General features: G+C 39.9%; 1 protein-coding gene across 2 annotated transcripts in view; it reads left to right on the forward strand.

Moving 5' to 3' along the window:
• The window catches only part of LOC143935487 (histone-lysine N-methyltransferase EZH1-like), a 598,044-nt gene that overhangs the window by 373,478 nt on the left and 210,549 nt on the right, over window positions 1-14,017 (forward strand). For both annotated transcript variants that reach the window (XM_077459407.1, XM_077459408.1), the window contains exon 12: window positions 1,883-2,063. In XM_077459407.1, coding sequence (XP_077315533.1) covers window positions 1,883-2,063 — 181 coding nt within the window. The remainder of the gene's footprint in view (window positions 1-1,882; window positions 2,064-14,017) is intronic.

Genomic DNA, 14,017 nt, shown 5'->3' on the forward strand with positions numbered 1-14,017 from the left:
TGTGTCCAGTCTGGTTCTTTTATATTCATGGGATGTTGCATCCCAGGTAATTTGCTTGTTAGGCAAGGTTCCATATCCTTGTTGAGGGGGTGTCTGCGTCTAAACCTAGGAGGTGAATAGTCATTCCTGTGGATAAGGAATTGTAAGGAGATCCAGAGGGTCTCCCAGGTCAGGAAGGAGGACCCATTTAAATTTGCCGAACAGGGTTGCTCCCTGGGTAGTAGAGTAAGATAGTTTGTGCAATCCGGCATGGTTTCCTTCACCCGTTTGCTTTTGTTTGTCTTCCACGAGGGGGAAATTGTACTTGTAGGCATAGGACGTTTGATGGATCCTGCTTGAAGATTTGATTTGTCCATTGTTAGGTCTTGGGAGATGAACTTCAGGGAGAGGAGCACCTGTTCTCCCTCTGGGAAGGTGGCGAAGGAGTAGGTCTTGCCTTTGTATGAGATTTTTAAAGCAAAGGGGAAGGCCCACCAATATTTAACTTCCTTCTGTGAAAGAATCTGAAGCAGTGGTTTGAGGGCCCTGCGTCTTTGAATGGTCATGGGAGAAATATCAGTGAAAATCTGTATCTCTTGTCCTTGAAAGGTGATGCTGGATTGTTATCGTGAGATTTTCATAATCTCCTCTTTCACGCTGCAGTAGTGAGGTTTCACTACCACATCTTTTAGTGATCCGTCTTTTCTGAGGGGTCCCAGTGATCTATGTGCTCTATCTAACTCCAGTTTGTGTGGGGTTATTGCAGGAATGAGGGATTTAATGAGGTCCTGGACTGCTTTGGCGATATCTGTGTTCGATTCTGGGATACCTCGGACCCTGAAATTGTACCTCCTCGACCAATTTTCAAGGTCGTCTATCCTGTTCAGGGCCACGTCTAGTTGCTCTTGGATGACATGGATGTGGTCAGTGTTCTGGTTGGCCCTGGACACTGTAATGTCTAGCTTATGTTCAATTGCTTCCATCCTGGATCCCAGGTTTTGGAAATCAGAGCGGATGTCACTTGTGATTTTGTTGGCAGTGTGGGTCAGGCCCCTTTCCAGTAACTCAGATAGTGTAAGAAACAAGTCTCCTGCATTCTGTGGTATACCAGGGCCTGGGCTTCCTGGGAAGTTACTGGCATCCTGTTGTACTGGGGTATTACCCAGAGGGGATAATTGTCCATCGACCGCTCTATGAGCGATTCTATGGATGTAGGTGATGGGGTCACACTGTGGGAGATGCTGGGGTTTGCCTGGGGTGTGTAGGCTAACGTGGCTCGGGCAACGACTTGCCTGAGTTACGCTTGTCCCCCTGTGTGCGAGTCTCATGGCTGAGACGCAGCCACCATCATGGATTAGGCCTGGTTTCCCTCAGCTGTGAATTGCGGTCCCTGATCGCGTCAGACTGAGCTGCCTGGCATAGAAAGGCTGTGGGGGCATTCCCCGGTTTATTCTCACTGTCAGTGGGTGTCCTGCTGCCCTGGATCCAGGGCTAGGATTGCTTGTTGGCTCGGGCAGTGAGGAGCCCCTGGCTCACACGGCCATATTGGAAGTCCCACGCATGCACCATCCATTTGTTTCTTTTACTGCAACTCTACTACATCCATTCCCCTCCAAAGAATACCCGGAAGAAGCCTACAAGGCGAAACGCATCGGATTATGCATCTCCTCATATATGTGAAATATTTTTTGCCATGGTTATCAATGACTGCATAATACATTTAAAAAAATTTAATTGTGATATCACGTAAGATTCATCATTCTAGGAGGAGGTTTCAGGACCTGTAAAGTCCCAATATTTCGTTTCTTGTTGTGTATCTTTACTCGGGGATGTGATGCTGATTGTCCACTGGGTACATTATTATTATATAGATTTGATTAATCTTCAACTTTCAACCTTTTAGGAGGGTGCCAAAGAGTATGCTGTATTGAACAACCCAAGATTGAAGTGCTTGGGAAGACGTCGAAGGAAAAATCCAACCAATGCTACTTCCAGCTCTGGTGCTTCCACCTCTGGCTTGGCAGAGGCCAAAGAAGGCGATAGTGATCGAGACACTGGAAATGAATGTGCTTCCAGTTCTTCTGGTGAGGAGAAAAGTGTGGGGGCCAAGAGATTACACATAAGAGATTCTGAAGAAAGTTGTAGAGGATAGTAATAACCAATGTAAGGCCTAGCTGGTAAATGATGGTAGTGTAGATGATGCAGTATACTGTATTTGTTTTTTTTGGAAAAGGAAAGAATTTTTTTTAAAATAGAGACATCATTTTGCCCTTTTTCACACTGCTTTCAAATAGTATATAAATAGAAAACTGCTGTGTTGTAAAGCACATGTCATTAGCTAAATAAAACTGTTCTACAAATATAAATAAAAAACATTCCATTTGCATTGTTGACCACAGACTTGGAACTGACCTTGGCTATTACTGCAAGGAGTAGTGCACAAGACCTCCCTTGTGTGACAGCATTATATGCTGAATAGCTATAAATGTCACTTCAGGTTTGCATTGATTATGTTTCAAGATAATGTACTGCAATTAAAACTAACACTATCTCGCTGCCCATTTGCTGTAAACATTTGTCAGGAGTAGAGAGGGATTATGGGTATTGCAAGGTTACATTAGGGAGATTGACAATAATAAAATCCTGCAAAATTGAATTTGAAGTGCCTAGGCAAAATGAAAAGAAATCATACAACATATCTCAGGAATACAGGGACATTTTCACGTTTAGTTCCCTCTAAAAACACAAGTACTGAAAAATACCTGTTGATGTACCAGAAATCCAGTGAGCTCCTAATTTTCTGTTTGAGCAGATGACTCTGCCTGTTGCCCTGAAGTACCAAGCAAAGTTGTCAGCCCTTCCTGCGTTCTCCTCTTATGGAACAGGTATAGTTCTGTACTTGCAGTGATATTAAAAGGAAGAAATCTGGGGAAGTGTGCATGCATTACAGGTTTGTGCTGCATTATATTCTTTCTATCACCTATTGAGAGGCACAGCTTGATGGTATTAAGCCAAACAGCCACCTACAGGAGAAATGGACACTTGGCACAGTGAAGGTTAATACCTTTTAAGGTTATAACCTCTTTCACCTCTCACCTTGCCAGTTGTCTTTTGCTGAATTGGAATAATTTATATTATTGCTGCTGGTAGATACATGTCTGATGTTATAGTTACATAGGTTGAAAAACACAAGTCCATCTTGTTTAGCCAGTATAGAAAATAAATATGTAGAAAATGTCCATGTACAGAATCCTATAGTCACAATTAAACCAAAGGAAAACCTAAAACACCTCTCTAAAGCATGGTCCAATTTGCTTCCCGACCACTCTAAGGTAATTTGATGTTCCCTGGATCAACAGTCACTGATGTTATTTCCTATAAATGTTAATATCTAGTTATACAGTATCTCACAAAAGTGTGTACACTCCTCGCATTTTTTTAAATATTTTATTATATCTTTTCATGTGACAACACTGAAGAAATGACACTTTGCTACAATGTAAAGTAGTGAGTGTACATCTTGTATAACAGTGTAAATTTGCTGTCCCCTCAAAATAACTCCACACACAGCCATTAATGTCTAAACCGCTGGCAATAAAAGCGAGTACACCCCTAAGTGAAAATGCCCAAATTGGGCCCAAAGTGTCAATATTTTTTGTGGCCACCATTATTTTCCAGCACTGCCTTAACCATCTTGGGCATTGAGTTCCCCAGAGCTTCACAGGTTGCCACTGGAGCCCTCTTCCACTCCTCCTTGATGACATCACGGAGCTGGTGGATGTTAGAGACCTTGCGCTCCTCCACCTTCTGTTTGAGGATGCCCCACAGATGCTCAATAGGGTTTGGATCTGGAAACGTGCTTGGTCAGTCCATCACCTTTACCTTCAGCTTCTTTAGCAAGACCATGGTCGTCTTGGAGGTGTGTTTGGGGTTGTTTTAATGTTGGAATACTGCCTTGAAGCCCAGTCAACGAAGGGAGGGGATCATGCTCTGCTTCAGTATGTCACAGAACATGTTGGCATTCATGGTTCCCTCAATGAACTGTAGCTCCCCAGTGCCGGCAGCACTCGTGCAGCCACAGACCATGACACTCCCACCACCAAGCTTGACTGTAGGCAAGACACACTTGCTCCTCACGTGGTTGCCGCCACACACGCTTGATATCTGAACCAAATAAGTTTCTCTTGGACTCATTAGACCACAGGACATGGTTCCAGTAATCCATGTCCTTGGTCTGCCTGTCTTCAGCAAACTGTTTGAGGGCTTTCTTGTGCATCATCTTTAAAAGAGGCTTCCTTCTGGGACGACAGCTTTGCAGACCAATTTGATGCACTCTGCGGCGTATGGTCTGAGCACTGACAGGCTGACCCCTTCAACCTCTGCAGCAATGCTGGCAGTACTCATACGTCTATTTCCCAAAGACAGCCTCTGGATATGCTGAGCACTCACCTTCTTTGGTTGACAATGGCGAGGCCTGTTCTGAGTAGAACCTGTCCTGTTAAACTGCTGTATGGTCTTGGCCACCATGCTGCAGCTCAGTTTCAGGGTCTTGGCAATCTTCTTATAGCATAGGCCATCTTTATGTAGAGCTACAATTCTTTTTTTCAGATCCTCAGTTATTTGCCGTGAGGTGCCATGTTGAACTTCAAGTGACCAGTATGAGAGAGTGAGAGCGACAACACCAAATTTAACACACCTGTTCCCCAGTCACACCTGAGACCTTGTAACACTCGAGTCACATGATAGCGGGGAGGCAAAATGGCTAATTGAGCCAATTTGGACATTTTCACAGGGGTGTACTCACTTTTATTGCCAGCGGTTTAGACATGAATGGCTGTTTGTTTAGTTATTTTGAGGGGAGAGCAAATTTACACTTATGCAAGCTGTACACTCACTACTTTACATTGTAGCAAAGTGTCATTTCTTCAGTGTTGTCATATGAAAAGGTATAATAAAATATTCACAAAATTGTGAGGGGTCTACTCACTTTTGTGAGATAATGTATATTGTACATTTAATAATTCATCCATCTCTTTCTTTAAAGCAATCTGCTGAGCTGGCAAGAGATAGTTTCTGAGGGAATCTATACTATGTTTTCAGAGCTCTTACTATAAGAAGACTTTCCATATGTGGAGGTTAAAGGAGAAGTGTAAGATACATATTTTTTTTTAGTCATACTCACATCCCTGCTGCAGCATCGGCCCTTAGCCTGTTATCTGCTGATTCTGGGTCACAGGGGAGCACAAGTAGGTGCATTCCTGTGACTCAGAAGAGAAGTGTGACCAAAAGCTTTGTCCACACTTATCTTGTAAATCTATTTTCCTCCAGATGTAAAGAATCTTGTCCTTTTGTAGTAACCTTAAAGTAAGTTAAGTCTAATCCATGGTCACTATATGGACCACTTATGTATTTACATAGTGATCATATTCTCTTCTTGAGTGAGAATACATTTAGATCAGCTGATCTTTCCTCATAGCTGAGGTTCTGAATGCCTCTTTATCAGTTTGGTTGTTCTTCTCTGCAACTTCTATAGTTTCCCAATAACTTAAAGCAATTTGACAGTTACATGGGAGTTGTAAAAAACTGAGCTCTGGCATTCACATGAAAATGACAAAACCATCAATCATGATGGAACTGCATATTGTATGAAATCTTAATCAATTGCATTTTACTGCAAAAATTGGTTTTCCACATAAAACTCCAATGCGTTTTGACACTTCTAAGTGTGGTATTCAGGGGGGTATTTTATTCTATGCAGAGAAAAAAGGAAGTGTTTTACATTTTAATAATCACTTGATTTGTTTGCCAATATCATACAACAAAAATGTATATTTACCCATCAAGACGATGGAAGAGAAGAAAACATGTCCTATAGCCAGAGATTTCTTTAAAAGCTAATTTCAGCGATCCTGAAAACATTAGTGTGTTGTCTCCACCACCCCTGGCATGGGCCCTGCCCTCAAAGAACTTACAAGAGACCATTTGTTTGGACCCCCAGAAGAGGAGATGAGGAGGGGAGAGAGCAGGCACCTGTAGTGTATCATAATAGGCTTACTATTTTTGCATTAAATTCAAAAATAAAGAAAATATTAAAAAATATTTGGGATATTGCTACAGTAAATGACCAATGATTGGATATTTAAATCATTGGTTATCATTAATATGTACAATTGTAAAAAGATTTAATTATATATTTATGGCAACAATGAAAGCTCATATAAGTGCCATTGTGATTTGAAATGTGAAAATATTGAAAAAACATTGAATTAAATTAATGTGTGTGAAATACAATGAATTGAAATTAAAAGGTGCTATGTTATGAATAATTTTGAACTGAACCTTAAGAACAGAATGGTTGAAAACTAATAATAAGGATAATAAATAAGTGCTGACAATACTTTGTGTTATGAGCATACATATATGACACACAGTTGGAATGATAAAGTAACAGTGCAGATGGAGGAACGTGGATAGCTTCCAAAAATCTGTATCTATATTAGGGGCTTGAAGTGAGGATTCAAATATTAGTAACTTTAAAAGACGTTTTAAATTCAAAGTGGCATTACATTCTCTATCCCAAAGACTTACTTGTTTTCAACGTATCAGTGTGTCAGCAGCTCACTGGGATCACTCCAGGATCCACAAGAGCTGTTAACATATATATACTTCCTTGATTTTCTAATTGAGTTAGGTGGCTGTCTCTCAACCCCCCCCCCCCCCCTCCAAAACCATCTGTCTGTTCCGACTGCCATCCTGGCGGTCTCCTCGGCATCCCAAAAGTCTCTGCCCTGGAAACTTCCATAATTTCCGTGATGTTGCGATGGCACACGTCACAGCAACCGCGCATGCGCGCAATGTCGTATAACGTCCGGCAATGATCACCTCTAGTGGTGCTGATGAAGTTTACACCAATCGGGATAAAAAATGGGAGAAAACCGCTGCTTCTCAATTAGAAGGGTCGAAAACGCATAGGGATTTTATTTGGAAGACCCATTTTTGCAGTAAAATGCAATTTTATTAAGAATTCATACAATGTGTAGTTCCATCATGATTGATGGTTTTGTCATTTTCAGAGTTCAATTTTTTACAACTACCATGTAACTGTCAAATTGCTTTCTGATACAATAAAGAGCTTTAATTAATGGCCTTTGAATAATTTCTTGGCTGCTAAAAAACCCCATGAGGGAACTTTTCCATTATAGAAATGTTTGGGGGTGCGCGGCACTAGCAGCTCACACATATGTGTTTTTCTATTCTGTTTCCCAATATCTTTTTTGTTAATTGATGTCCAAAATGTATCTACATGTTCCAGATGAGGTCTTACTGAAGCTTTGTATGAGGACAAAATTATGTCTATCTATCCTCTTTTATTACAAGAAAGTTTTTCTTACCTTAGAAACTGCAGCTTGGCATTGCTAGTATTCTTAAGTCTATGATTTACCAGAACATCCAGATCCTTCTCGACCATTGACTCCCAAATGCATACAATTCTGGAAGTCTCCACAGCCAACCAGTGAGCACTGGTAGATCCACTATGTAATTTATCTGGACTGAAAGTCTCTCCAGCTAGCCAACAAGTGCACATTTTTCCAATTAGGTTAGGCCAGTTTTTTTTCTGGAGATTGTATGCTGAGTGTCAACACCAGGGCTGCAGCAGCTTTGCTGATCTTGTCCCTGAATTCTCCATTTAGAAGTATGTTCTGTTACCTGTGGTTGTGGCTTAGATTGAAGCTATAGGTGTCTCATAATAAATCTGCAGAGAAAAAAAAAATTTGTCTCTGTTTAGCATGGGCACTGTTTTTAGACAACTGGAGGACTGGACAACGCTCCTCTATATTTTTAGAATGGGCTGTGCATTGTGTGTTACTTGACAGCAGTGTTTGCCCAAAATGCTTTCTGTAATCCTTACCATGTTCCAAATGCAGGATCCGTGGCTGGGACTCCAAGAATGGTGCACTAGTTTATTCTGCATAAGGCTGCCTCCTTCCTCGCTCTGTTAGAGTTTCTATAGTGTGTGGCACAGTATGAAAAAAATGTGCTTCCCTTCCCATACTTCGCAAGTGTTTGGGGCAACAGCTGCAGTGGCTGTATAACAGACATGGCTGGCTGCTCCCCTTACTAAAAAAAAATAAAAAAAAAAAAACAGTACCTGCAACACAGACAGAAGTTTGGCATGATCACTTTATGTTCCTGCCACTGTCTACAATTTGCTTTCTTTTTTCTCTGGGCATTCATCCCTATCCCTATCCTTATCTTACTAAGGATGATTTTCCCTTGCTTTAAAAAGAATTGATGTCTTCATTAGATAATCTTCTAGCTCCTCCTACTGGTAAGGCTCAAAAGCCTGCCATCTCATTACCCAGTAGAATATGATATCATTACATTAGATATCTAATGTTTCTGAGACTGCAGGAAATCTTCCTGGGGACACATTATTAGACACTGTTTCTCCCTTCCCTTGAAAAGGCAGCAGCCTCACCAGAATTGTGCAGTTTGTTTCGTTATCATTCAAAATTCTGACAAATTGCTTGTTACAGGTACTCCTTGCTAAACGACCAGGTTCTGTTCCAACGACCAGTTTGTTAAATTAATTGGTCGTTAAACGAGGAGTCACAAGTAATACATATTTTAAGCATTCTTAACTACTGTACTGTATTGTGAAAAAAGGTCTAAACACACAACTCCAGCTCAAAAACTTTGTTTTCATTTGCATTAGTACAGAACACAAACAAATTCTGTACTATACAATGATGTATAGCGCGTCATTCAGGTGGGGAGAACTGGTCGTAAGTCCGAGTGGCTGTTAGCCCTTGTACACATGGTCGGACATTCCGACCACAAAATGGATTTTGTCCGAAACTGGTGTTGCATACACACGGTCGGACAAAGTTGTTAGAAAATCCGATCGTTCGGAACGGGATGACGTTCATTCATTACGACGGGACTACGTTCAGGCTAGTAGCCAATAGCTTTGGTCTTCTAATTTGATCTGAGCATGCGTGGCACTTTGTTCAATCAGAAGTCTCTATAAACGATCGGACAAAGTCCGATCGGATCATGTTGTCAGAAAATTTTATATCCAGCGCTCAAACTTTGTTGGTCGGACATTCAGACGGAAAAAGTCAGATGGAACCCACACAAGGTCGGATTATCCGACAACATGGTCCGATCTGACATTTTCCATCGGAATGTCCGACCGTGTGTACAAGGGCTTAAACAGGTAAGTGATATTTTTTACTTTGTGTTATAAAAAAAATACAATAATCTCAATATTAGTCATACATTTAGGCCAAAATTCAACCGCATGTCTCGGTAAAAAAAAAAATCAATAAGCATATATTTATTGGTTTGTGCAAAAGTTATAGCATTTATAAACTTGGGTACATTTTCTGGTATTTACACAGCTTTTAGTTTGACTGCCTATCTCATTTCTTGAGGTGCTATAGCGGCAGGGCAGTACAACCCCCCCCCCCCAAAATGACCCCATTTTGTAAAGTAGACACCCCAAGGAATTTGCTGAAATATGGTACTTGTATGTTTCAGGTAGCCATTCTATAGGACCCACTGGACTCTTAAAACTGAGTCAGGCAGAAACGGTAAAGACTTACAATTCACAGCACATCTCTGATATTCAAACAAAAGTTCCAGAAGACTAATACATTTACTTGCACATTGAATATTTTATTTTTTTGTCACAAGTGATTGAAAAATGACAACAAAAAAAAATGTACACAAAGTTGTCACTGAAATTATATATTGCTCACACATGCCATGGGTATATATGGAATTGCACCCCAAGTTACATTCTGGTGCTTCTCCTGAGTATGGGGATACCAAATGTGTGGGACTTTTTTGGCATTCTTGCTGCATACAGGACCCCAAAAACCAATCACCGCTTTCAGGCTTTATAAGGGCATACATTTTCACAGTTTCAGAAGCCATGAAATGCCCAGATAGCACAAACACCCCCCCCCACCCCCCCAAAAGACCCCATTTTGGTAAGTAAACACCTCAAGCTATTTGCTGAGAGGCACGTTGAGTCCATGGAATATTTTATATTTTCTCAGCCAAATTACACTAAATTATATATTGCTCAAACATGCCATGGGTAAATGTGAAATTACACTCCAAAATACATTCTGCTGCATCTTATGAGTACAGGGTTGTGCTATCTTAACATTTCAGGGCCTCCGCAAATAGGTAGTGAGGAGTGAAATCATAATTTTACGTCAGAGATCCTGAAGGCGAGATTTGTTTTTGGGGTCCTGTACGAGGCTAGGCTCCCAAAAAGTCCCACACGTGTGGTATCCCCATACCCAGGAGAAGCAGCAGAATGTATTTTGGGGTCTAATTCCACATATACCCATGTCATGTGTGAGCAAAATATCATTTAGTGACAACTTTGTGTTAAAAAAAAAAAAAAAGAAAAGAAAAAGAAACTTGCGGCAAAATATAAAATATTCCATGGACTCAACATGCCTATCAGTAAATAGCTTTGGATGTCCACTTTCCAAAAAGGGGTCAATTGGGGAGGGGGGGGGGGGTTCTGTCCTGGTATTTTATGTACAACATTAGAAGCTTATGCCACCCACTTTTCTAACCACTTGAAGACAAAGCCCTTTCACGCTTTGCTTACATGAAAAAAAAAAAGAAAATTGCTAGAAAATTACTTTGAAGCCCCCAAACATTATATATATATTTTTAAAGCAAATGCCCTACAGATTAAAATGGTGGGCGTTGCAAATTCTTATTTCACACAGTATTTGCGCAGCAATTTTTCAAATACAATTTTTTTGGGGGAAAAAAAACTTTTTTTTGAATTTGAATGCACTAAAACACACTATATTGCCCAAATGTTTGGTTAAATATAAAAGATGATCTTATGCCGAGTACATAGATACGAGACATGACATACTTTAACCACTTTCCACCAAGGCCAATTCTGACATTCCTCTCCTACATGTACAAATCAGAATGTTTTTGCTAGAAAATTCCATAGAACCCCCAAACATTATTTATATTTTTTCTTAGCAAAGACGCTACAGAATACAAAGGTCAGTCGTTGCAACTATTTATCTTGCACGGTATTTGCGCAGGTGATGCTTTAAAAATGTTACTGGTTACATGTTTTAAGTACGAGAGGAGGTCTAGGGCTAGAATTATTGCTCTAACTCTAACGTTTGTGATGATACCTCACATGTGTGGTTTGAACATGGTTCTCATATGACTTACGTATGCATTCGCTTCTGCATGCGAGCACATGGGCGCTTTAATTTTCTTTCTTTCTTTTTATTATTAATTTTACTTTTTTTTTTTTTTTTGACACTCTTTAAAAAAAAATTCTTTTTAATCATACAGTATGTGTAAGCATCCCTTGTGAAAGGAAATGGCAGGATCGGTCCTCTTTAAAGTGAGATATGGGGTCAATAAGACCCCACATCTAACCTCTAGGCTGGGAAGCCTGAAATAAAAGAAAACAAAAAACGATCTCTGCTTCCCAGACAAGGCAACGTCGTTTGTTTGAATGCAGAGGCTGGCATGATGTCATAACAGTGCGCCTCTGAAAGATCATAGAGACTCTGGCGACCATCTGGTCCGCCGGAAATCTCCATGGTAAACATCAGGGGCTGGCGAATCCTGTCTCCGACTCACCGATGGAAGCGGTGAGTCGGTAGAAGCACCAAAGGGTAGCAGGAGGGAGGATGTCCCCTCTCGCCGCCCGTAAGAACAATCAAGCCGCTATGGTGTAAGGAATCGCCGGCTGAAAAAGTCAATATCTGACTGATGCCTGTAGCTGCAGGCATCATTCAGATATACCCGCACAAAGTCTAGGATGTCATATGATGGCAGGCAGGCAGGAAGTGGTTAAAATTGCGCACAACTGTGCCGAGGACAGAGTTCATTATCATTGAGATGCATGAATCGCAGGATCTGCTTGTATCGCATCCTGGCCATGGAAGCAGAGAATACAACCATACAATGAATTGGGTCAGTTGACCAATATGACCGCAACTCACTCTTTATAGTTATGCCCATCAGGAGGGATAGGTCCAGAAAGGTCTTAAATTCAGAAACTGTAATAGGTTTCCATTCTCTGGCAAGGGTTGAATGGGGATTAGAGGAGTTGAATTGACCAGCATACAAATTGCTTTGGTCCACAATAGATCTATAGAGATCTTCGGTGAAAAATGGTGAATAAAAATCAAGTGACTTAAAATCAACTTGAATCCTGGGTTTGCCAGTGAATGGGGGAAGTACGGGCGCTGCACAAGTGGTTGGCTCCCGTTAGTATTGGCAAATGCAGCAGGAAGGGGCATGACGGGCCTGTCTTTGTCTTCTTGGTGGCTACAGGACACTACTTTTGCTAGCCATTGCACCAGCTTGAACTGCACTTATGGAACTCGCCACATGATACTGCAGTGCTGGTTTGTCTATGACCAGGATGTACTAGTCTGCTGGTGCTTGCCAGTTCACCAGAAGGATGAGTGCCACTAGTACTGGCTCTCTGCTCCATGCAAGAGCCCTGCGGTTCTTGCACCTCAGCAGAATGGGATTTTGAATAGAATGATTTTGAATAGAATAGGTTAGCATGGAAAAGAATAGAATAGAAAATAGAACAATAGAATAGAATAAAATAAAATATAACCACGCCCCGCCCAAAATGTTAATTTCAAATAGAATAAATTAAAATTAGAATAGAAAAAAATAGAATAGAAAATAAAAGAATGGAATAGAAAAGAATGGAATGGAATAAAACTGTCTTCTGAAATTCAATAGAATAGTTTAGAACAGAAGAATCGAGAATAGACTATAAAAGAGAATAGAATAGAAAAAAATTGATTAAAATAGAAAAAATATAACTGACTTCCAAAATTAGAATTTTGAATAGAATACATTTGAATAGAATAGATTAGAACAGAAAATAAAAGAAGAAAATAGAACAAAAAAATAGAATAGAGTAAAATAGAATATAACCTTATTTTGAAATTCAAATTTCTAATAGAATAAATTTGAATAGAAGAGAATAGCCTAGAATAAAATAGAATAGAATAGAATTCAAAAGAAAAAAATAAACTTCCGAAATTCAAATAAAATAGATGAGAATAGAAAAGAATAGACAAAAAAAAACAATAAAATATAATATAAAATAAAAGAATATAATAAAATTAAATAGACATTAAAGGAATAGAATAGAAAAAAACAATAGACTAAAATAGAATATAACGTCTCCTGAAATTGGAATTTTGAATAGAATACTTTTTAAATAGAATAAAAAAAAGAATAGAATCGAAAAGACAATAAAATAAATAGAGTAATAAAGAATATAATGGTCTCCTGGAATTTGAATTTCAAATAGAATAAATTTAAATTTGAATAGAATAGTTTAGAAATTTTAATTTTGAATAGATTAGAATAGAATAGAAAATAATTGCATAGAAAAAACAAGAATAGAATTATAAAATATATAATATATAATATTATAATATTAAAACATCTTATATCATCATATCTCACCTTGATTACTGCAACTCCCTCCTCATTAGCTCACCTCTACATCCCCCTTCAATCCATCCTGAATGCTGCTGCCAGACTCATCCACCTTACCAACCAACCGCTCTGTCTCTGCTACTCCTCTCTGTCAATCCCTGCACTGGCTTCCACATTCCCAACAAATTCAATTCAAAATACTAACTACCGCCTGCAAAGCCATCCACAACTTTGCCCCCAGCTACATCACTGACCTAGTTTCAAAATACCAACCTAATCATTCTCTTCATTCTTCTCAAGACCACCTACTCTCTAGCTCTCTCATCGCCTCTCCAAGCTTAGGGAATTCCTTACCCCAATCTGTCCGTCTGTCTCCTACTCTATTGGCTTTTAGACGATCCCTGAAAACCCTCCTCTTCAGAGAAGCCTATCCTACCCACACCTAACAACTGTATTTTCGTTTTGTCATCTGATCATCCCCCACAGCTACTATCCTTTGTTCCAATTGACTCTCCCTTCTAGATTGTAAGCTCTAACACGCAGGGCCCTC

Source organism: Lithobates pipiens, unplaced genomic scaffold (assembly GCF_037356315.1).
Source record: "Lithobates pipiens isolate NorthernLeopardFrog02 unplaced genomic scaffold, aLitPip1_a1.2 Scaffold_28, whole genome shotgun sequence".
NCBI classification, from domain to species: domain Eukaryota; kingdom Metazoa; phylum Chordata; class Amphibia; order Anura; family Ranidae; genus Lithobates; species Lithobates pipiens.